General features: G+C 44.1%; 1 protein-coding gene across 8 annotated transcripts in view; it reads left to right on the forward strand.

Moving 5' to 3' along the window:
* The window catches only part of LOC146816470 (uncharacterized), a 219,433-nt gene that overhangs the window by 183,608 nt on the left and 12,172 nt on the right, over positions 1-23,653 (forward strand). For 6 of the 8 annotated variants that reach the window (XR_014962909.1, XR_014962910.1, XR_014962912.1 and 3 more), the window contains one exon: positions 13,854-14,329. Coding sequence is in view for 4 of the 8 variants with exons in the window: in XM_085610301.1 (XP_085466427.1) it covers positions 13,854-14,329 (476 nt within the window). In the remaining 4 variants the exon portion in view is untranslated. The remainder of the gene's footprint in view (positions 1-13,853; positions 14,330-23,653) is intronic. The other 2 variants (XR_014962911.1, XM_085610302.1) reach the window with 1 other exon arrangement.

A 23,653-nucleotide genomic window follows, 5' to 3' on the forward strand; every position in this document is an offset into this window, starting at 1 on the left:
GCCAAACATCTGGTCACCTTATACAATCACGTCCATATTAACCAGGAAATCCCAAATAGCTGGTGTGGGTCTATCCTGGCCCCAATCTATAAAGCAGGAAAAACTACACAACCATCCAGTTATAGGTTGAGTGCATTAATGGTTGGGGAGGCAACATACTTCACAAAATGCCTTCTTGCCGAATTGTCAGACTGGGCCGACACCAGTTCGTTGGTGCCGATGAAACAGATTGGGTTTATTAAGGAAATTGGCACTCCCACCAACACCTAGATGTTGACCATACTAATCGACCAGGCAAGGAGCCGTTCTTTAAATCTACATCTGTATTATTTGGACTTTTGTTCAGCTTTTGCTCGGTACAGCGAAACATCTTGTGGTCCAAGTTACAAGGTTGAGGAATTCCTCCTCTCCTCTTAAAGGCGCTATTCAATTACTGTACACAGACACCTGGTCAAGGGTGAGGCTGGGAAAAGATACGATGGTTTAAAAAAAATCCCAACAGGAAATGGCCTAAAGCAAGGCAGTGTACTGGCTCAGTTTTTATTTAATTATTTGTATCTTGTGGAGATAACAACGGCCTTAAATAATGTCAACTCTCACTCTCCCATGGTGGCTGGATTTAATACTTCACACATGTTGCATGCCGACTATGTTGTCTTGATTAGTCACACTAAGGTTGATCTCGAGTGATTAATCAATACACCCGCCAAGTATGCAGCAAAGCATGGGTTAAGAATCATCATTGAATAAATCAAAAACTGTTAGCAACAAGGAGAAGATCTTCACCCCCCCATATTCTACATAGATGGGTCAGCTTTGGAAACCATGAAGGAGTACAGGTATTTGGGTCTGAATGACTCCAGGGGTGCATTTATGAAGCAATGTAGTGCAATACAAAGAAGAAACCCCACCCTCACCACTGCCTTTTACTCACTACAGTATTTTTTAAAAGGTCTGTCCTTCCAGCCACTCCTGCAAGTAATGGCTGCTAAACTGCTCCCTCTTTTACGTACGGTGTAAAGGCTTTGAGATGAAGAGCGGACCAAATAATAGATAAGGCTATTGAAGGGATATATCGACGCCTATTTAATCTTCTCGCCAGGTCTCTCCTACCCAAATTCATCTAGAGTTCGGCCAGGAGCAGTCTGGGTTTTTATATGAAATTTTCTTATAAAGTAAAAAATTACCCAAGACCCACCCCCCCTAACTTTTATTGTGTGGAAAGCCATAAGTGATCCAAAAAACAGCATGGAACACGAATATTTTAACTTGGACTTAACCACCTATAAGGCTGAGAAGCTCTGGGCTTTAACTCTCTTGCAACCTGCGTTTAATAGACTCATAAATTCATCTGGGGAAAAAAGATCTCATCCCTACTGGACAAAGCTGAGCTGTCCAAAAGATCTCATGCATGAATGGTAATAGCTTCAAATGGCCCCCTCAAATGTCAAACATACTTAGGGGGTCTATATGGTCAAAAGCCCAAGCTTAAACTGTTGCATGTCTTATTGGGCAACTTTCAAACACTTTTTGATTCCCCAGAAGATAAACTTTTGAGTCTACATGTCAGCTTTGTAATTCTCCAAAAGAAGACATTTGCCATATTGTCTGTACCTACCCAACACTAATAGCGGAATGGAAAGGGCCGTTAAGACTGCTTTATTGGAAACACTGTACGTACGTGTCGGCAAGCAGGTATAGCCTGTTTTCAAGGGTAAGACGCAATGCTCTATGGGAAATTGCTTACGTTTATGCGCATCGCAGAGTCGAAGCTAGCAAAGTTTTGATTTATAAAGGATATTCTACCTGTGGCATTTGTATTCCGTTGGAGATGTTTCATGAATGCTCATCTACTCTGGTTCATTTTATGGGAGAACTAAAGTTAAATATTGAAGCATTATCTCCCTATACCAAATGTATTAGGATTACAAGCATGACTATTCTTGCAGCTTTACTTTTCATATTGTAGTGGTTTTAGTACATAGAATTGCAGTCAAGGACTAGCATTTAGTATTTTGCACTAACTAACTAAATACGTACAATTGAAATCTAGGATAAGCATTTAGTATTTGCAGTTACAAATGTTTTATTTATTTTTAGTAATGGAGTGTCTCTAGTCTGATTAGAGTGATGATATTCAAAACTAAATCATAAGAATGTTATCCTGTTTGATTTTTTGTTTTTTAAAGGATTTGTCCTGTTGACCAAAAAGTATAATTTACATCGGATTCCTTTTAAATTTAAACATACAAAAAACTACTACATAGTAAGCTTGTCCACGTAAAGCTAGCATGTTTTATATTCTGTTGTATGTTTGTCTAAAGCATTGTTTAGCATGAAGTTTCGAAATCCAGAAAAAGCACATTACACTTTTTCCGTGTTTAGTGCACTAATTGGTAATATCGCTGTTTTTGTTGCGTTGTTTTCTCGGAAAACCTTATCTGTGCTACATCTTACATGAAATACATTTCTCATTCATCGCAAAATCTTGAATGCATAAAGCATCAGGTAAAACTAGTATGCTTCTATTACATGATTGGTAGTTTCAAGATCTGGAAATAAGCTAACCTCTAAACACGTTTTGAGAGTACTCTATGAACTTAGGCTAAGGTACAACTTGTGCTCAGGTTGGGTGTTTGTGTGCCAAAAGCTTGTATTAATGAATGAAGACAATACGTTTTATATGTAATGATGGTATTTATTGCTTGATGTTTTAACTTGTGATTTTATTTTGTTAATATTGTAAGTTTTAATTAACTCAAAAATAAAGCATTACTTACTGCTCTAGTGTATTAGGCTTAGTTTTCAGGTGTCATTGCTTGTCAAACCGGACAGTCGTTTGCCTAATGAAACAGCAGAATGTTTTTTAATCTGCAATGATATGCATTTTCAGGATAATTAATGTATTTAGGCAAAATTTCATGTACAAACTTGTGGTGGAAAAATATGATACAAAGAAAAGGATTACATTTATGCTAGACTCACCAGTGTGGGCAGGTCACCAGAAGCAGAGTGTGTTGTGTGATTGTAGGAATATTTTCATGACGTACGTTGGGTGTCTGCTTTCTTTGCAAATGCCTATGTACTGAGACCTAATATGGGTTTGTGTTGGTGCAGACTTATTTTTTGCTCGTAATCATTGATGTTCAGTGTTGTGTTAGAATTATATCTTTCGCATTGATGTGATTTGTTTTAGAATGCAGTTAGTTTTCGCTTTGGTTTCAAGAGTTGTTTGTCACTCTGAACTGTGGGTTGTGTGTGTATATATAGCATATTATCAGTCAGCAAGAGGGTTGTCCTTGAGGGCTGCCATGTTAGAATCTGGTTCCATGGGAGTTTTCGAAAAAGTGTGTTAGGCTCTCCATCTACGTGCTGTGGTGCAGTTCTCTGGAGACTGTAGGGTTCCGTCTCATTGTCTGACGTGGCGTCTGTATCCATGCTACCTGCACTTTGTGTGTGGCGTGTTTGTAGGTGTGCAAACATGTGGTAGTACATGTGAGAAGTTGGCCTGATATATGATGTCACTAGTTCTAGTGTACACCTTGTATCAGTCCAAACAACCCTTATGGTGATTGGTTGTAAAGTCAACCTTGTAGACCAGCTATCCTAGTGGTAGCATGGACAAGAGCAGTCTTAGGCTAAACTCTGTATGGCATGTGAAGCCAGCTGTTATACCATTTGCAACCCCTTGAATACCAAATGAAAGGACACGACAACAGATATATATAAAAATAGAATGTATTTATTCTAGTCAAAATACCCTCAGCACTCTTTATGAGATTCGAGGTAAGTACAACACAGTCTTAATCAAGCATACATAAGTCACACAGGTAAGTAATACAGTTAGGCCCTAGGAGCCACGCAAACCATATACTAAGTAAGTGGTATAAGAACCACTGTCACGAACACAGGTTAGGCCTAGGCCTAGGGAATCGCTGGGGCTACACTATCCTATCAGTTGCTAGGCAGTGGGAGGCCCACGGGATTCAGGTGCAGAGTGGAAACACTCACGCTTAATGCGTTAAAGTCGATAGAAATAGTAGTATTTAGTAATTAAGAGTTTTAGGACACTTCGGAAGGAACTAGGAGTTAGAGACTTGGAAACTAGACACTTGGATAGTCAATACCCTTGTGAGCACCGGAGTACTCAAGTTACCTAGCCCACAGGCTGCGGGTGCATAGGTGTGAACTTGCGTCGGGTTTCATCGTCGACTCCTATGGATGCCTGAAGAAAGTTGCTGACAGGCAGTCAGTGAAGAGTGTCCGGTGGATTCCAAGGATGGAATCGGGAAGGAGGATACCTGCAAGCAGAGGGGACAGAGTCTTGGTCACCAGCCAGGAGCCGGGAAGGAACCAGGCGATGTTGTGAAGTTGCAGGTGAAGAGGTGAAGCTTGTCGCAGCAGCCACTGGTACCAGGAGGCGTCGAGGACGACCAGAACCAGGAGGCGAGCTGTCCCACGAAGGCTCTTGCTGTCGGCGGCGAGTTAGGACCCAACAAGCCTTGGCAAGCGTAACCCACGCAGGATGGAGGACTTGCTTCTGTCGCAGACCAGGGAGGTCTGGGGTGCTTCCCTTTCACAGGGGAGCAAGTGCCAGTCTGGAGGAGCCGGACCAGCAAAGCAAAGTTGAAGGTTCGTCGTCACAGAGGTCGCTAGCCAACGGGCCAACAACCGGACAACACGTCGAGCAACTCGGGTGCAGAAGGGCCCCATGCAGAACACGTGAAGTGTGGGGAGCTGATCTTCTTTGCAGATGGTGCTCGGGATTGGGGCTTCTCAAGTCTCAGAAGTCGGGCTAGTCAGTTACTAGCCACTTTTCCCAAGTCGCCGGTCCCACGTCCCTCGTCGCCTCCACGGGTACCAGCTTTGCTGTAGATGTGGATCTGGTTCAGAGGTGTCTGGAAGTCACGGCGCTGGTCAGTCTCTGCAGTCGTCCCTCGTAGGATCAGTCGCAAAGCAAGCAGCATTCGCTGAATGGTGCCTGGTTGCCCAGGGTGGTCACTCCTTGGCCACAAGGGAGATTCTTCAGTCATCTTCCGTAGTCGAATGTCGAAGGTCCAGAGTTTCTGTTCAAGATGCAGGTTCAGGATAATCTAATTCTGCAGGGCTCAGCTACCTTCTAATATACTAGGCTAGTGGGCTGGGCTACCTGCAAGGTCCCTCCTATGGGTGGGACCAGGAAGGGGGGTGGGTACACCCCCTTTCCTTTGTCCAGTTTCGCGCTAGAGCTGGGGCTGGAGTGCCCCAGCACGGGTTTGAACTGGACTATGCATGGAGCACCTTGTGTGCCCCAGGCATGTCTCATTCCTTTCAGCCCTCCCTGCCCCAATACGCTAAAGTCTGTGTGGGGAGATGCTAGCACCTCCCCAAGCAGGAAACCTATTGTCCAGGCCTCCCTGGCTGGGAGGGCTCCTAGCTGCAGGAGGTCAGACTTGTGTCTGTGGCAGCAGCATCCATTTTGTGATGCTGAGGCTTTGGTCAGAGTTAAACAGCAAAGTAGGATTTTAACATGTCTCTCCCTCTAGAAGGGAGGAATAATATCCTCATCACCAGAAATGGTATGGGGGTATTATTCCAAAGTGTTAGACACCTTACACGACATGTTTTGATAAAGCCAAACCATAGTTACCATAACCGTTTAAGATTATAAGGTACTTTAAGAGTATATGGTAGGCGATATCATAGAACAGCTATAAGGACATGGTTCCGAAAGCTGCAGACAGGCTCAGCTCATGCTAGAGCACCATCTCGCATGTTACCAAGCATTCTGCCTCCAGGAGTGTTAAGGCCTGCCATAGGAGTGGCTCAAAGGTACACATGTGTCTATTTTAAGGGGAGATATAGGTATACTATATCTAAGCAAGGGGTGATTACACGACCTTGCCCCTGCTGAGTGATCAGCCAGTTGTGTCTGATTGGAAGGCCAGGCCAGGGGGGGCATAATACATGCTGCAGCCCCTGGGAGGCCTAGGGTACACCTATGCCCTGGGTACCTAGGGTACACTGTACAGGGTCCAATAAGGTGACCCTTACCAATTGGGTATGTACCTAGGGTACATGGAGTCCATTTTAAAGAGAGAGCAGACAGCCTGAGACCCTGAATGGCAGGATCTCAGGCCAACTAAGTCGCAAAACCAGCTAGACACTAGGCAAAAAGTTGGGGGTAACCATAGTCAGATATCCACCTTCCTACAGTACAAGCCCTCATGTCTGAAGTGGCTGCAAGGTTTGCGGGTCATAGGCTGTTGAGAATGTTGTGATTCATAGCTGTTTGGTGTCTTGTGGTATATGTTTTTTTAGATGAGATTTGGGGATCCACATTGTCATTGAAGGGTTGTGAGGTTTTCCTTGACACGTTGCAGAGTTTACTGTGACTGATTTATCGTCCTTATGGTCTGCAGGGGTTATGATGGAGAGAATGATGTTGGTTATCTAGTGTTTGATGTAGGTTTAATTGATATGAGAGAAATGGTCGTTTTTGTTTTGTGATAATTTAGATCTACTGGGAGTGCATCTTTGCATTTCCTTGTTTTGGTGTCTATAAAAGGGAGGCCTGTGTCTGCTTCCCTGGTTAAGTGTTCTGGTGGATAGAATGTTGAGTGTAGAATGTCCCTTTCCCTGATTCTACTAGTGTTTGTGGAAGGGGTAGATAGGAAATGGAGATTGAGCTTGAATCATAAATAGCTCCTGGTGGGGTCTAGTGTTAACCGAGTACTTAAACCATACATGTGACATGTAACTACAATAAACCTGAACATGCGAAGACTTCTATTAACCAGTGCAACAGCCGATTATCAGAATGTAGCTCAAGCTGGTGTAAACCAGTGTCATGAATCGAAATAAACTGGTAAATACACTGAGACCAGTGTTTCTGGTGGATACATCTGCCTGTGGATTCCTCACCTTTTGAATTTACCCCTGCACCAGCGTTCCACTGAAACCTTTTTCTAGCTTTCCTACGTCGACGAGGACGTCATAATGGCACGACTCCGCTCGCAACTTCGTTTGACGTCACCGGAGCAACAAGAAGACCTCGTTGGCGTGCTGACGTCAGTTCCCTTTATTCCGCGCCGTCGACGTGTAACGGTTTTCTGGGACTCGCCATTTATTTTGTTATCTGCTGTTTCCCTTGGTGTAGCAGTGCTATGGCGACATCGAAGAAATCGAGTTTCAAGCCTTGCAGAGAGTGTGGGGGGTCATATGTCTATCACTGACCACATGAAGCCTGTTTGTGGTGTCTTTCTTCGGACCACGACGTTGGAGGCTGCTCCAGTTGTCGGAAGATGAATCCGAAGGCCTTGAAGGAGTGTGAGGCTAAACTTTTTATGGTGAATGCAAGAAAAGAGAAGAGGGGCCAAAAGAGATCAAAGTCAAAATCGAAGTCGTCGACTTCGCATACTTCGAAGTCAAGGAAACACAAGAAGAAGAGAAGGCAGGGTGCCTGAAGTCGTTCATCGAAGGGTAGAGCTTCGAGGTCTCTGGCTTCGCGACGTCGCTCTAAAGATTTCATCTCGCAGTCGCCTTCTTCTCAAGCGACTCCGGCGCACTCTCTGACACCGAGGTGTTCTCCGGTGCAGTCACTAATGCCGAAGGGTTCTCCAGTGCCAAGGTTATCTCCTGCGCCAAGAGATTCCGAGGAGCCTAGGATGTCTTCTCCTGTGCCTGCGACCTCTCCTGTTTGGGTTCGGCGTCCCCGACGCCTACTCGGCCTCAAATGGATTCAGACTCTGCTCCTTACCCAACCTTTCCTGGACCTGGGTCGGATCCTTCGCATTTTCTTAATGCAATGTACGGCATGTTTGCCAGAGCAGCTTACCCTACTGGTGCGCCGTCGGGCCCTGTGGGTCCGCTTGCATTCAATTTGGGTTTTCCTCAGCAATATGCACAGGCGCCCTTCCTGTCCTTTATGCCGACGGCGCGGTCCTGGCAGTTTCCGGCTCCGAGATTTTCACCGCCGTTTTCTCAGTCTCTGGCGCCATCTGGTGGACCTTCTTCCTCTCTGCTTCGATCAGCGCCATTGCCTACTTCGGAGGCTCTTCCTTCGACACCGGCGCGGGTGTCTCCGGCGCCTTGCTTGGCGCCGCCGACACCGATCTCGAAGTTGCGGTCAAGAAGAGAAGCTCAAAGACTGTTGGAAGAGAGAGAATTTCAGCGGGAGGAAGCTGAAGAAGGTGAAATTGAAGAATCTGTTGGAGTTTGAGGGCCTTCAGGAGGCGAGTGGTCTAGACACTTCCCCCAGAGTGGGAGCTTTCATCACCAAAGGCCTGGCCTTCTCATGATGTAGCACCATACCATGCTGTTATTAGGAAGGCTGCTGAACGTTTAGACTTTGTTTCCCACTGCTGAGTTCAGACCAAATATTCTTACGTACGTTTTACATTCCCCATCTTCTGTGGTTGAATGAGGCTTTGACTGAGCCAATTCTAGAGTTGTGGCGGAAGCCCCTTTCTGCACCTGCCCTTTCGGCTCCTGCCCTTTCGGCTCCTTTTGTTTCAAGGTCTGTGGCAAGGAGGTCCTGGTGATCCTGCTTTTCTATCTGCTCATCCTTCACCAGAAAATTTAGTGGTGCTGGGTTCCTGATCTAAACAATCTGCGTGATCTTTTCCACAGGCTCCTGGAGACAGAGACACAAAAGAATTGGAGCAGTCTGCCAAGAAGATCTTCTCTTCCTCTAGTATGGATTTGAAGTCCACCAATGCAACTTGCTTGTTGGGGAGGTATATTCACGCCTTAATGGATTTGGCCAAGCAGTTGGCTCCCAAGTTAACGGACAATGATCGTGGCTCCTTTTTAGGTCTCGCCTGGCGTTGCAGCGCAAAGGGATTTTGTAGGAGAGTAGATTTGAGAAGGGGACTTGAAGCCCCGCCCCTCATTTCATTGGCTGGCGTCACCGTTTATGCTAAATGGTGGCCTGCCATTGGAAATTAGGGTTTTTTGTTGACGCCCTTTCATCTCCGATCCGACTGGGTCGCCTGCTTTGCTGCTGTAGCAAAGCACTTTCTTATCTTTTTGGGGCCATGTGTTTCTAATTAGAAACACATGGTCCCCCATAAAGACAAGAGATCGATGCTTGTTGAATGAAAGACAACGGAAATAATCCAGGGCGCAGTAGCCTCAGATTTGTGGACTGCTTACCGGACCTCTGCTTCATATAAATGAAGTGAGTGGACTTTTAAAGGCAGCGTGTGCGCTCTGCCCCCTCCCCCCGGAGCCAGAACTTTTGCGACGCTCCTGAAAGTGAAAAACACAGGCCACGTGTATGTCACACATGCAGAGAGTTACAGCACCGGCTCATTCTAGCCTATCCATAATGATAATCACCCTTCTCAGGAGGAAGTCCTATATGATTGTGTACGGCTTGTCCATACATTAGCATGCATTGCCAGCGCCGCTCAATGTAATGCAGGCTGTGCACACCTTAACTCACTCGAGTGCTTTGTAAATAAGCTGCGAGTCCAGCGCTTTAGTTCATAACACAGTCATTGCTAGGCACCTCGTACAGCAGCCGCGAGCCCCGGAGCACGCAGGAGTCATTGTTGCTTTTTCCCTTGCTGGTGCCCTGTACTCTCGTCACACTGTTGTCAACAAACCCCCCTCAGAGTGTGACTGGACTCGTTCCTTTCCTGCTGTCTCCCGACCTCCCATTCACGACACTCTCGTCACCCCCTGGTATAACCTCCCCCCTTCACTCTCCCCCCCTACTCTCGTACTTACCCCCATCACAGTTTAACCGGGCGCCCTCCTATTCCCTGCTCTTGGCCTAGTCTACCACTTCCCAGGACTTCACCCCCTCCTCGCAAACCTTGCTCGCGCTGCCAGAAGCACGACTGACAGGCGGAAACATTGGCAGGCGAGCGAGGGAAGAGGCGGCGTCGCCACATGACAGCCAGGGACACAGAATCTCAGAGGCTAAGAGACGTCGCATGTTTACATAGACACACCCAGCAGTCACTGGGAACAGGTTGGTCGGCTACTTGGGGGAGAGAGCTATGAAAAACAAGCATTGAAAATGCAATAGGTCTTGCCTTTGATTAAGTTAAAGCCATTTGCTTTGCTAATGGTATTGTATAGCAAAGCAAATGGCTTTAACTTAATGAAAGGCGAGACCTATTGCATTTTTAATGCTTGTTAAAAGTGCTGGCGGATACGCAGACTGCAGCTCGTCAAGTTATTCAGTCTAGCCTGGATACTGTTGATTCGGATGCCAGAGTGATGGGTTCTGTTATTGCCACCAGGAGGCATGCCTGGCTCAGGTCTTATGTGTTTTCACCAGATAGGCAGGCTACTCTCCTTGACCTACCGTTCGATGGATCCAAGCTTTTTGGTGAAAAGGCTGATTCTGAGCTGCAGAGATTTAAAGACAGTAGAGCCACTGCAAAATCCTTGGGTCTTCAGTCCCAAACCAGGAGTTTTGGATATAAGAGGTACCGTGGTTTTGGTAAGGTTTCATGGCCGACAGCAGCCTCTGCAGCAGCCGAATCCTCTGTACAGATCTTACAGAGGAAAGGGCGGAGGTAGTCTGTGTGGTGTATCCCGTCAACTCTCCTACTCCTCTTCTTCTTCTCCTGCCGCCACCACTGTGCCACAGTAAAGCAGCTCTAGATCCCCCATCTTGGAGCATGCTGGTCCTGTAGGGGGTCGGGTGTCCCATTTTCTTCAAGATTGGAAATCTATCACTTCAAACCTTTGGGTTTTGAATCTTGTGGAAAATGGGTACGCCCTTCCCTTCTGGGAGTTTCCTCCTCCTTACCCTCCTCGCCAGGGCTGGTGTTCAGAGGACCATTTGCTGCTTCTGCAGCAGGAGGTTCTTGTCTTATTGCAGAAAGGTGCAATAGAGGTGGTCCCGGAGCAGGAAAGGGGTCAGGGATGCTACTCCCGGTATTTCCTGATTCCCAAGAAGGACGGCAGATTAAAGCCTATCCTAGACCTTCGTGTCTTGAATTTTTACCTCAAACAGGAGAAATTCAAGATGTTCACCCTAGCTCAGGTTCTTCAGGAGCTGCAACAAGAGGACTGGATATTTTCACATCCCCATCCTGAAGTCGCACAGGAAGTATCTCCGTTTTACTCAGCACTACCAGTTTGTAGTCCTTCCGTTCGGTCTTACTTCCGCGCCTCGGGTCTTCACAAAGGTGATGGCGGTAGTGGCAGCTCATCTCAGGAAATCGAGGATTCCTGTTTTTCCCTATCTGGATGACTGGCTGCTCAAAGCAAAGTCTCCAGAGATGGTGCTTCATCATCTGCACGTGACAGCACAGCTGTTGTTCGACTTGGGCTTCTCGATAAATGTGCCCAAATCACACCTGATGCCCTCACAGCGCAACCTGTTCATAGGGGCAGTACTGGAAACGTTGTGTGTCGACCTTTCCCGCCTCCGCAGAGGATTCTTGACATTCAAGAGATGATTCCTTTATTTCACGATGGAGCGGTTCTGAAGGTCCTACGCCTGTTCGGTCTGTTCGCTTCCTGCATACCGTTGGTCAATCATGCACGCTGGCACATGAGGGCAATCCAGTGGTGCCTACGCAGGCAGTGGTATCAGCACAACGGAGATCTCAGGGAGATGATCAGGATCTCCAGAGACACTGCAGCGGATCTGTCTTGGTGGAGTGTGGAGAGCAATCTGTCGCAAGGAAAGCCCTTTCATCTTCCTCCACTGGTGGCCACAGTAATCACGGATGCCTCCACTCTAGGGTGGGGTGCTCACCTGGGGAATCTGGAGATCAAAGGCCTTTGGTCTCCTAGGTAAAGGTTGTTTCATATCAACCTGCTGGAATTGAGGGCGATTCGTTTAGCTCTCAAGGCTTTTCTTCCCTCCTTTCGCGGTCAGTTGGTTCAGGTCCTGACGAACAACACTACTGCGATGTGGTACATAAACAGGGAGGAGTAGGGTTGTATCGTCTCTGCAGAGAGGCTCTGAGACTCTGGTCCTGGGCTCAGGACCATCAGATTTGTGTGATGGCAAATCATCTGGCAGGAGTGCTAAATGTGCATGCGGACATTCTCAGTCGGCGTTTCTCGGCCGATCACAAGTGGGGGCTTCATCCGGTGGTGGTCCATCACATCTTCAGGATGTGGAGGTTTCCTCGGTTGGACCGATTTGCCACCCACGAGAATGCGCAATGCCCGTCGTTCTGCAGTCTCCAGTTTCTGATGCAGGGAGCGTTGGGGGACGCGTTTCAGTTGGAATGGGGTTCGCAGCTCTTTCCTCTTATACCCTTGATTCCTCGGGTTCTGAGGAAGATTCGTCAAGACCAGGCCCAAGTCATATTGATCGCCCTGAATTGGCCAAGAAGAGTCTGGTACACAGACCTCCTTCACCTCTCATCGCACCTTCGCCCCATCTTCCTCTAAGGGCAGATCTCCTGTTGCAGGGGCAGGTTCTACACCCCCACCTCCTGCACCTGCACCTTCATGTCTAGAGATTGCACGGGGCAACCCGAGTTCTTTCTCTCATGTAGAACAAAAACAAGAATACAAAGATCCTGTACTGTATTTGGTCCCAACTTGGCCATTGTAGGCTTCGGTAAAATGTGATCCGAGTGATACTAGCTCCCCATCCGGTTAACAGCAAAAAAGTAAAATTATATTTTCTTAAAATAAATTTTTTGGATCCAGTCACTAGAAGAAGGGCTAATGCACCACATTTTTGTGTCGTAATTCTTTATTGAGAGATTAAAGGTATATGCATTCATAAAAGTAAAATACATCATAGTAGACCCATAAAAGTCTAGTGATTTAACATATATAGTATAATATAAAGAAGAAAAATCTTGCATATAAGAAAGGATAGGGGAGGAAATAGGAGAAATTAAATAAAAGACAAAGTATTAAGAATAGAGAAGGAGAATATAGGACATTGTATGTTAGGAAATCTAACACTGGCTAGATATAATCATGGCAAAAAGTTAGACAAAGTAAATAATGGGATGGGTAAATATGATTTAGAAATAGTAAAATATGTTGTGTATATAATATATATATATATATATATATATATATATATATATATATATATATATATATATATATATACACACACACACATGAGTGATGGAAGTTCATGAAGGGTATAAAATAGCGAAATAAGTTAAGTAGATAAATGAATAATGGGTAAATTAAACAGATAAATAAATAAGTGAGTAAATATTTGAGAGAGTAGATGAGTAATAAAGTGAATAAGGAAATGGAAGAATGGATAGATAAAGAAAGGAGAAAAAACAAAAATATGAGAAAAAAGAAAAAACAGAAGTGAGACCTTACCCGGAAAGAAAAGGAAGGTAGAAATAGGACTTGAGGGGTAAAAAGGAAAGAGGAAATAGGTAGGAAAGAAAAACAAGAGGGAATTATTTAAGGAACTCGGATAAAAGGAGTCCATACTTGTTGAAATATTTCTTCTTGGTCTTGTAATTTGTATATTATATGCTCATGTGATGCTGTCTGTATCATTGCAGCCATCCAGTCCTCCTTAGATGAAGGACTAGGTGATAGCCACAACCTTAAAATACAAATTTTGGCTGTGGAGAGTGCAGTATGTAAGAGTCTGCGCTGAGGACGCGTGATATCATATGAACTTCCAAGATCATGCAATAACATAGTGGAGGATGTAAGAGAAAGCTTAGGAGGTATAGTTTCATTTATTATGTCTCCTATTTGTGTCCAGAAATGTTGTATAAAAGGACACCACATTTGAATAGTGAATAGTTTCAAGACCCAAAATACTGAGTTTCTTAGGGATGCGTGGGTTTATAAAGCAGTGGTTGACTTGGTCTGGCAATGTGCTACAATTTTATGTGAATTTTGAGCGAAACTCTCATATTAAAGTGCCTCCCCCCTTTTTTCTATCTGGGCAGCAGAGACTTACCTTGTGAAACGTCAGGAGAGAGAGGGCCATCCAGACCAAGCTTTGAAGGAGGTGACCATGGCACGAGATTACCTTTTTGGTGAGCTCAATTTGTTGAAAAAAGAGGAAACTGTGGCATCTGAGAAGCAGTCCGAGCTTGATGCAATTGCAGAAATAATGGGGATTGATACAGGAAAACCACGAAAGCAATCGACTGACCGAAAACGAGAGCGATCCAGAAGCCAAGAAAAGCCCAGTAGACGAGGGAGGTCCAAGAGCCAAGAAAAGACCAGCAAACGAGAGCGGTCCAGGAGTCCAGAGAAGCACAGCTACCGAGGGAGATCCAGAAGCCAAGAAAAGACGAGTAAAGGAGTGAAATCAAAAAAGACTGAGAAATCCAGACCCCAAACAAAACACAGCAATTCGGACATGTCCAGAAGCAGAGAAAAATCTACTTCTCCTGCCACTGTAACAGCAGATTTCCAGGTTTGTATCACTGCTTTGTTCTTAAGCATAAGACATGTTTCTTGAAGTTTATGTTCATTCATAAAATTTTGGAGGCGTAGGTTTCAGGCTGGATTCCACAGACTCTGTACTCCTGTACAAACATGGCAGTATCTCACGTGAAGTTGCTTTTTGTTAGTTTAGTCTGTAATCAAAGTATAACACTGAAATATCTTTTCATATCATACAGATCTAGATAACAAAATATGTTCTCAAGGATATATAGTAGTCTAAAATAACAAGGGAACTGCACATTTCTCCAGCATTGTCTTGTACATATCGCATTGTACTGAAGGTTATACTGATCACTTGTGTCCCCAAAAAAATCACAACAGAACATTAACTACAATGTCTCTCTCTCTCCCCTCCCCCCCCCCCCTCACCCTCCCCTTTCCCCGAGTCACTAAGGAAATACACTATCCTGATGTTACAATTGCAGGCCAGATACTGGGTATGACTAGGATTTCTTACACTACTTCCCGAGTGTGCAGGGCCTGGGACCCGGCTTCATCCTCAGGGTTACCTTCCCCATTACTAAGCTCTTCCGGTATTGGAGATGAACGATCATCCCCCCTCCCCCCCCATACCTCCGTAATCATGGTATGCCAAGCCATCGCATCCTCTTCTAGTTTATCATCCCCTTGGACCTGCCTCATCCGTATTAGTTCAGCTGTCGCCGATTACCTGGATCACCCAGCCACTGCTGCACTGTAGGGGGCTTTGCACTTATCCAAGTTGCTTTTTGTTAGTTGGACAAACAAGTGTAAGTTAATCTCTGTCCATAAGTCTGTTGAGCTGCACCTCGAGAACCTATTTATAATGTCCTATATGGCTGTCAGTAATAAGTTATACTTCAGTCAGTGGGTGGTTGTGTTCAGCTGAAGGAGGTGATTAAAAGTCGATGGCGTACAGATGTCTGTGTGGGAATAGTGTCATAAAAATTTCCTGGACTCCAACCTTCGGGGAAAACAGGCTGGTTGCTTGCTTTTACAATTCTGCTAGAGCTGGTAGTTCACTACTTTAACCCTTAGCTTATTGTCCGTCTATTTTCACATCAATTACATCACTATAAGAGAAAATCCATGATAGACTGATATTGCTGCTCCCTTCCTGTAGTTCTGTGTCCCTCCAAGAGATGATCTTATCCAAAAACTGGGTGAGAGATGAAATGCTTGCAAAAATCTCCGCATCTGGTGCTTGCTCGGGTTACATTCCAGTCCATCATTTTTTGCCCACTCTACTGCTTAAGGCTGTGAGCACCTCCATGCAAATTGGTGGTGGTCTTCCTCTAAAAAGAACAGTCTGTTTTTAACTGCCTTGGCACATCCCCTTAGATCGGGAACATATCTATCTCAGATCGGCTTAGTTGGCCTCATCAGTGAGGTGCAGCTAGGATCCTATGGGACCGGAAGCAAAGGAATTTCTTCTAGATTCACATGCTGTGCATATTCCCCTATCTAGTGGGTGGAGCCTGAAAGTCCTACTTGTTTTTACTTTTTTTTGCTTTTCCTTTGGAGATGAGTATGTCTGGTGAAATCAGATCCCTCAAGAGTAGGCTATTAAACCCCTTGACCACCCTTGTGTGGCCAAGCCTTGGGATATTTTTTTCCACCATGGAGCTCGGAGGTGCCTGCTATGATGCAGAAGGAGACAGGGAAGAAGACCCCAGGAACTAACAACATTATCATGGGTGGTAGGAATCATCACATTAAAATAAAGATAATGGGTGGAAAGCTTGCAAAACCATATGCTACTGGCAATTGCTCTAGCACACTAGCAAGGAAGGATTGGCTTCTTTCATTTGAGTTTTCACCTTGCAATGTTGATTCTTTGCCACATTTGAGACAACCTGCTGGCTTTTGATAAAACAATTTTTCGTTCTTCATCCAATTTCAGACAATTTTTCATATATTCCATAGTTAATTGGGGACTTTTATGGCCTTTATAGGCACTAGTGTGGTAATTTGGTAAAACACGTAGCAGATGCTGTTTTGTCTGACCAGTTTAATTCTGACTTGGTGACTAAAGTTAAAGATCATATTTATTTTGCTAAACTAGCATCTGCTCCTTCAGGCATAGAACCCTTTTTGGTTACAGACAATGTACCTAGTACAGAGTTCTTTCCCTGTACAGCAAAAGCAGATACGTACACAGACTTGTAAGGCCTGAATAAAAGTATTCTGTTATGGTAAAGGAAGTTAAATATTTCAACTTGCTCATACCTACTTAACCTGTTTCTTCTCAAGTGTTTTCAAGAGTGGCTGAATTGACTGCATTAAAGCTTCTGTCGGGCCATGCCGGTGTCTTTGGGTATTAAAATGGTTCTTTGTGTGAAAACACAGGTACCAAAAACCTATTTTGAAAGAAAACCCATACATTCTAAAATTTAGACTTTCAAAAATACAGTACATATTTCTGTGCAAAATGTTCAGCCTATTTTTCAGTGCTTAATTTGTTTTGCTTTTTAAAAAGTGCCAGAACCCTTGTCCGTAGGCCACTGCAGCTTGCACCACCCATTGCCCATATCTGTGCTAGCAATACCTACTCACCATGACACTTCTGCAAGTTCCAGTCTGCTCAAAGCTGTAAGAATGGCTTGGGCAAATGGTATTAGTCATTTTTAATGTATGAACAACTGTTGTGCTAATTTCAAAATTAAAACAGACAGCGCCACCATGGTGTGGACTGTCCTAAGTAATGGTGCCGACAATTAAATGCCGGTGCTGAGCACTGGAAACCACTAGCTCAAATTAAGCACTGCTATTTTTAATTCTTAGTTTGTGGTAGACTTCCTTCAAGTTTTAGGATTAGGTTAATTTACTAATTTACTCTTCCAACACCAGTCCTTGCTTGTTTGGGAGGAGGGGCGTTCTTTGAGTTATTCTAACCCGGGTGATATTTATGAAAGGCAGAGAGGTTTGCAGTTTTTCTGTCTTAGTTGTTGCAAAATATATTTTAACATGCTTCCATTAAAACACTCCTGGGATGATCAGCCTGTGATTATAAGCAACTTTTCAGCTCAGTCTCTGTTGTGTTTATTGGAGCATTAGCTAAAGAATAGGCTATTGGTATTGGACGAAAACAACAAAATGTGGATGAATCGTGTGGAAAAAATTCAACTTTAATTTCTTTCTTTTCCTTGGATCAATAAATGCAGCTTCAGTTATGGTTATATACAAAATTGATAACATTTTAAAAGAATGTCACAGTTTATTATTTCAGATGGTGTGGAAGAATTCCAGGTGGTGTACAGGATTTCCTCTTCTTACTTTTGGAGAGAAAGGAGATGGTGTTACAGCAATTGCAAATCATTAAAGTGCTAGTAGACACACAAACTAGGCAAATAACTTGGTTTACGTATACAGGGTCTTATGTTGGCTTCCAGAAAAGCCCTTGCTATCCTTTTCTAGGGCTCGCGCAGCGAGAGCTCTTTTGTGTGGGGTTCAGAAAGGGAGCCTGGAATTGCACACGCTCCTGCGTGTGCTTTTCCTTTTGTGGCCCGCTATTGGCCTTTGCGTGCGTGTTTTTTACTAAGAAAGCACCCAATAGGCCAAAGGCAGTCGCATTGCTCCGCCCATGGCCTATTGGTGTCTGTTACGCGCACCGAAGGCCATGTGGTTTCAATTATCGTACCCAGACACGGGCGCGATAATTGAAAACATATGTTTGCTGTGGCGCGCGCACCACTCGCGGCACCCGCGCTTTACTTTTAACATTAAAAGTCAAGCGCGGGTGCCGCGATTATAGCAAAAGTATCGAAATAGATTTTTTTTTCTATTACTTTACTTTTGGTATCATCGCTACACCCGCGCTTTACTTATAACATTCAAAGTAAAGAGTCTGTGCCTCGATGCTTCTTTTTTTTTATCGAACGGGAAAGCATCGTCGAGAGGAAGGGTATGTTTGCAGTTTTGCTAGATTATGGTTAACATTTTTCATTTCGTAGTAGATGTTATAAAAAACTTACGCCATGAATTAGAAATCGCTAAAGCGCACCGTAAAGGTATTTTGTGGGATGTGCATAAAGTCGTTTAAGTTTGATATGGTTTACGGAACGACCCGGAGAGCAGGAGGTTGGTTTGTCGATGCTCTTAACCTTTCACGTTTGTTTCCAGCAAAACAAAGATTGAACATGCTGTTTTCTAGATACTGCTCTTTTCAACTGTATAATACTTTGAGCGGCATGAGTTTCGGTGGTAAAAGTGACTGTGAAATAAATGTTACATATGCGATGTAAAAATAATACTCTGCATACAATTCGATAATGTGTTGTAAACTCGTGCTCCAAATCTTCATATTTACTCAGTTCACCCACAAACAAGTGGGACTATCATGTACCGTAGGGTCTTGTAAAACGTACTCCTGTATTAACTGAAACGATGATGACTTGCTGAAAAGCACCATCATAGCAAAACACGCATCTCGTATTTTAGGCTGCTTGATTTGAGGTGAAAGAGTTGTACGTAACCCGTAGGTTGTATTTTAAGACAATTCCTCTGAAGCGACGCCTAGCTGTCCTATATATACACCAAACTTAAATAACCACATCTTCAGAGTATGCGTGTTCAACTGTTAATAGCGCATTGATGCTTAGCATTTAAAGAAATTATAAACTAACGAAATCCTCACGACTGACCTCAGGCTGTGAAACTTTACAGTTGGCCTTAGTCACACAATTTACTCTAACTCCCTTTCAAGCAATGCATTTCAACGTGGATTTGCAACTTGCGTGTCATTTTGAACAAAACATTAAAATGTATCCTAGTTCCTACTACTGAGAAGCGATGTATTATCCCCCCTCATGGAGCGAGACGCATGCTCTCTGCAGCGCGACTCCTACATCGGATCCTTCAGCTGAACATCAGTGCCATTGTCCACCCCCGATTTACTCTCTGCCCACTCTGGATAATGTCTACCAATGGGAGGTTGCTCAGCTATTCTGAGTCCGGGACAGCCTAGTGCTGCTCAGGCAAGTTCAGCCCTCGAAGCAGCAGAACTTACCTGTCGCCGCCAGGCAACTGGCCAGGCCTTTTCTGTGGGGCGTCAAGAATCGGTGGGTGTGCAGCAAGGTGTAGACTGGCACACACCGGCACAACCTCGGGTGTAGCTCATCCTATTTCTGCTTAGGGAGGAAGAAACAAGACCTCGACAGTAGACATTTCGGGGTGTAAAGCTTGAACACAGCACGCAGTTCCTCTTTCTTAGACAGAGGTCATAAGAAAGCACAGCTGCCGAGTTTTAAGATTACTTATGTATGGCATTTCTATGGTTTAGTGTGCTTATGTATGACATTTTATATGCCTTATGTGCGACAATGTGAGTGACAGTTTATTGATAGTAGAACGAAGCAGATATGCTCATATACAATACATTTCGGAAATGACCAACATAATGCTGCAGAGCGCAGAATGTTTAGGCTAGCTCTCAATAGTAGTAGAACTGTGGGTTATAATTAACAATAACCAAGCCATTTGGTTGCTTTTTCAAATCCATGAAGACTCAGTCGTTTTTTTTGCTGCAAATGGAAGAGTAAATAATCGCATGTTGAAAAGCATTTAAGGAATCGCATGTTGAAAAGCATTTAAGGAATTGTAAATATTAATGTTTCAATGGAAACAACATTTACAGAAAATTGTGCCATATCAGTATGCCTGTTATCCATGCAGAGAGCTTACTTTGCCAATAAGCCAACATCTATCCGATAATGTGTTCAACCAGGGGTTCAACATGTTTATTTAGTCTGCATTCATAGGCCCAAGGCAAGTATCATGCCATGCAGCTATCACATTCTGTTAAATCGAGTGTCTGCGAGGCAGGGCTACAAATCCCCACAGACCAAACCCTATTCTATCAGAATCAGAATACGCTTTATTCGATTTAAAAAAGATATTAAACCATAAAAGCACAATACATGGTAAGAAAACGTACATTTCATCAGTATGATTTGAGTTAAAAAATGTGTTAAAAAGAAACTCAGACAATTTAAAACAAGCATTTGCAATGCAATAGGTCTCGCATTATTTAAGTTTGAGCTATTGGCATTGCTAAATAATACAACACCAATTGCTCAAACTTGAATAATGTGAGACCTATTGCATTGTAAATGCTTGTTTACCTTTGAAAGGTAACCTATTGGAAAAATGGTACCAGCACAGTTACATATGTAGGCATAGTAACCATAGTGCTTCATCAAAGTCTTACCACCCCTCGCTGGCCTGTGGGTCTTTTAAGCGACACGGCAGTCTAAATAGAGTATAACAGTCAAGGTAGAGGGTAGTCAACTTAAGTTGCTCCCTATGTTGGGAAGGAGGAGTTCTATAATGACTTATTCCCAACTGTATATAGCTTCTGCAGAGGAGGAGGGGGTGGTGTTGTCTTCTACCAGGGACCAACTATAATACCACCGTTCCCCCGCAGCCTGGATCATTCAAACCTTAAATGGCACTTGCAGCTACTCTGCCATCACGGCTTCAAGGCATAGAGGATTTGAATTTAGCAGATATATGGCAAAGCCGTCACCCTCTGATATGGATTATACATTTCATTCAAATGTACTCAAATCCTATACCAGAATAGACTTCTTCCTGGTTAATCACTCATTAGCTGTGTTTGATCTGGACGCCAGGATAGGTACTACAGTCGTGTATGACCCCTCTATTATTAGATTGTGACTCAAAGATCCCATCTGTGGGACCTCCATGGCAAAGCAACAAAATGACTCTTCGAGACCCAGTAGTAAAAATCTGTATCCAAAATGCCCTAAAGTGCTATTTGTAGGACAATGCTGAAAAATAAAAATCCTGGATTATAGCTTGGTATGCCACAAAAGTTGTTATTGGGCGAGAGTTGATTTAGTGCGCAGCGACATTCGTTCAGGTGGTGAAGCAACGGAAAATAGACTTTGATTCTCGAATCTGTGATCAAGAGGGCCGACATAAAAATTATTCTATCAGATTAATTGCAAATATCTTACAAATACTAAATGGGAGTTGGAATACTTTCTGTTTAGTAAACTGGCCAGGAAACTGTATGTAGCATGCATGGCTGTTGATAACTCATGCACTGCTTTTTCCTGCCTTCTAGTGTTGCGTGCTGACGCTTACAAGTATTTTTTTCTTCGAAGAAGCTTCAGTCATGGGTCCTCCCTTAGCCCTCAATACACCAGGACAGACAATCCACATTAGTTTGTTTTTTTCTGCTACTGGGTTCTGACGTTCCAGCTTTGGAACCATCAACAAGATCTCCCGAATCTTTGGTGTCAGTCATCAAGAACTGATGAAAGAACTCTCTACTGCGTCAGTGACCTTGTGGTATTTGGTCTTGAACCTACTCAACACAGCTTCTTCAGTGGAAATCAGATCATATGAAGAATGACTGTTGGGGAAGGGTGTTATGAAGAAAGCGCCCTTTCATTTTTTTCCTAAATGCAAGATTTCCATGGTCTAATCAGCATTGGATCTTTAACCTCTGCCTGGTTCTAGGGCAGAGGTCTTCAATCTGTGGGGCGCGACCGCCAGGGGGGCCCCGGAGTCCTGGCAAGGGGGTCGCACACTCCCAGCTTCACTTGTCCCTTCAAGTCAAAACGTATACTTTCCTTTTGAAAAAAGACAGCCCTCCTGGGACGGCCAATTTACATTGTTATCAGCTACTTCTCTGGATGAAATGCAAAGGTAAAAGTGTAAGGGATGCTTGGGAGCAGTTCTGGCTTTAATTAATCAAATCAGTCCAAGCTTTGTGATGACAAAGATTTGGTTTATTGAGTGGAAGTGCAAAGCGTTAACAATTTTGCTGGGAAGTGCTTGCTTTTAATTTTAACTGCATTTACACAGCCCTTAGTACCCCTAAAGAGGTGTTGAAGGGACAGCAATGGAAAAAAAAGTTTGCATTACATACACTCTGGTATTACTAAAATCTACGTTTCGGAAGCACCATTTTATCGTAAAACTATTTCCACCTTTTGCAGCATTCTATCTTACACTGTAATGTAAGTATAAAATAATGACTTGCATATTCACAGTGCTTTCTGTCACAGGCTGTGACCTCAGAGCACTAAAAATACACGTCACTGTTCTCCACTGCACCAATCAAGGTTTAATTCTGTGGCTCTCTGGTTACACACAGACCTCAGCAGTGCATTCACTAATAGAGGTTTCATAATGTACTACAGTGCATTTTGCACTGAGTAACAACTTTTAAATTTATTTTTCATTTACACTGGCCATTATTTTTTATGTAGATACCTGATGGTGAAAGACCTCAAAAACATACAGAAGGCCTCATTTATAAAAATTGTTGCATCGCTGCGACAAAACAGCGATGCAACAGTTTTCACTGCGCCTTCCTTGTGACAATGGATGTGCCGCATTTAATGTATGGTGCACCATGTTGGAAGGAGTTACAGATACATCAGTATTTCTAACGTATGTAGGGACAAAAGTGACACATTGCTGGGGTGTGTCTGAAAACAGACACAGCTCCAGTAAAGTGTTCTTTCACATGGGGCGAAAACAGACGCAGCTCGAGCAATGTGTCCTTTCACATGGGGCAAGCCCCATGTGAAAGGGCCTGCGTTAGTCTCACGCCTGCTGTGAGCCAGGTGTAAGATATTGACACAGTAGCGTCCTAGAAGTGTCGCAGTGAAATCTCATAGATTTGACACAGTAGCGTCCTAGAAGTGTCACTTCTACGACCCTTTATTGCGGGGGAACGCCAACCCTACAAACATTATACCTGACATAGGTATAATGTAGTGCAGGCCTTTACAAAGTGACACATCTGCTTAAATGCTCCACTTTGTAAATATGGCGCAACCTGGCACATTATTTACGCCACTACAGCGTCACAAAAAATGACGCAATGGTGGCGTAAAAGTGTGGCAAGCCTTCATAAGTAAGGCCCAGAATATTTTGGAGCTTATTTATGAGAGGCTTGCATCGCCAGAGCATCACTTTTTTTGACCCTCCAGTGGCGCAAGCCTCTCAACCATACCACTGAGGCGGTGCAGTCCCCCTGCATGGCCTTGCAGGCCTCAAAGATATGGAGTAAGACATAGCAGCGCAAGTTAGTGCTTTGAAATACTCTGCTTCAAGGAGGTGTTCCATGGGCTTTGTGTGGGTTCCCACACAACACCCATGGATTTTGATGCTGCCCCTTATCTACAAAATCAGGTAAACCTGGGGAGCATCAAAAACAGATGCCTCCCCAGCGGAGGTGTACGGAGGAGAGATGCTTTCATTTCTCCTTGTTGTTTCCTCTTTCCATGTGTGCTGCATTCTGCAGCTCACATAGAAAGAGAAAAAGGCCTCT

Source organism: Triturus cristatus, chromosome 6 (assembly GCF_964204655.1).
Source record: "Triturus cristatus chromosome 6, aTriCri1.1, whole genome shotgun sequence".
NCBI classification, from domain to species: Eukaryota; Metazoa; Chordata; class Amphibia; order Caudata; family Salamandridae; genus Triturus; species Triturus cristatus.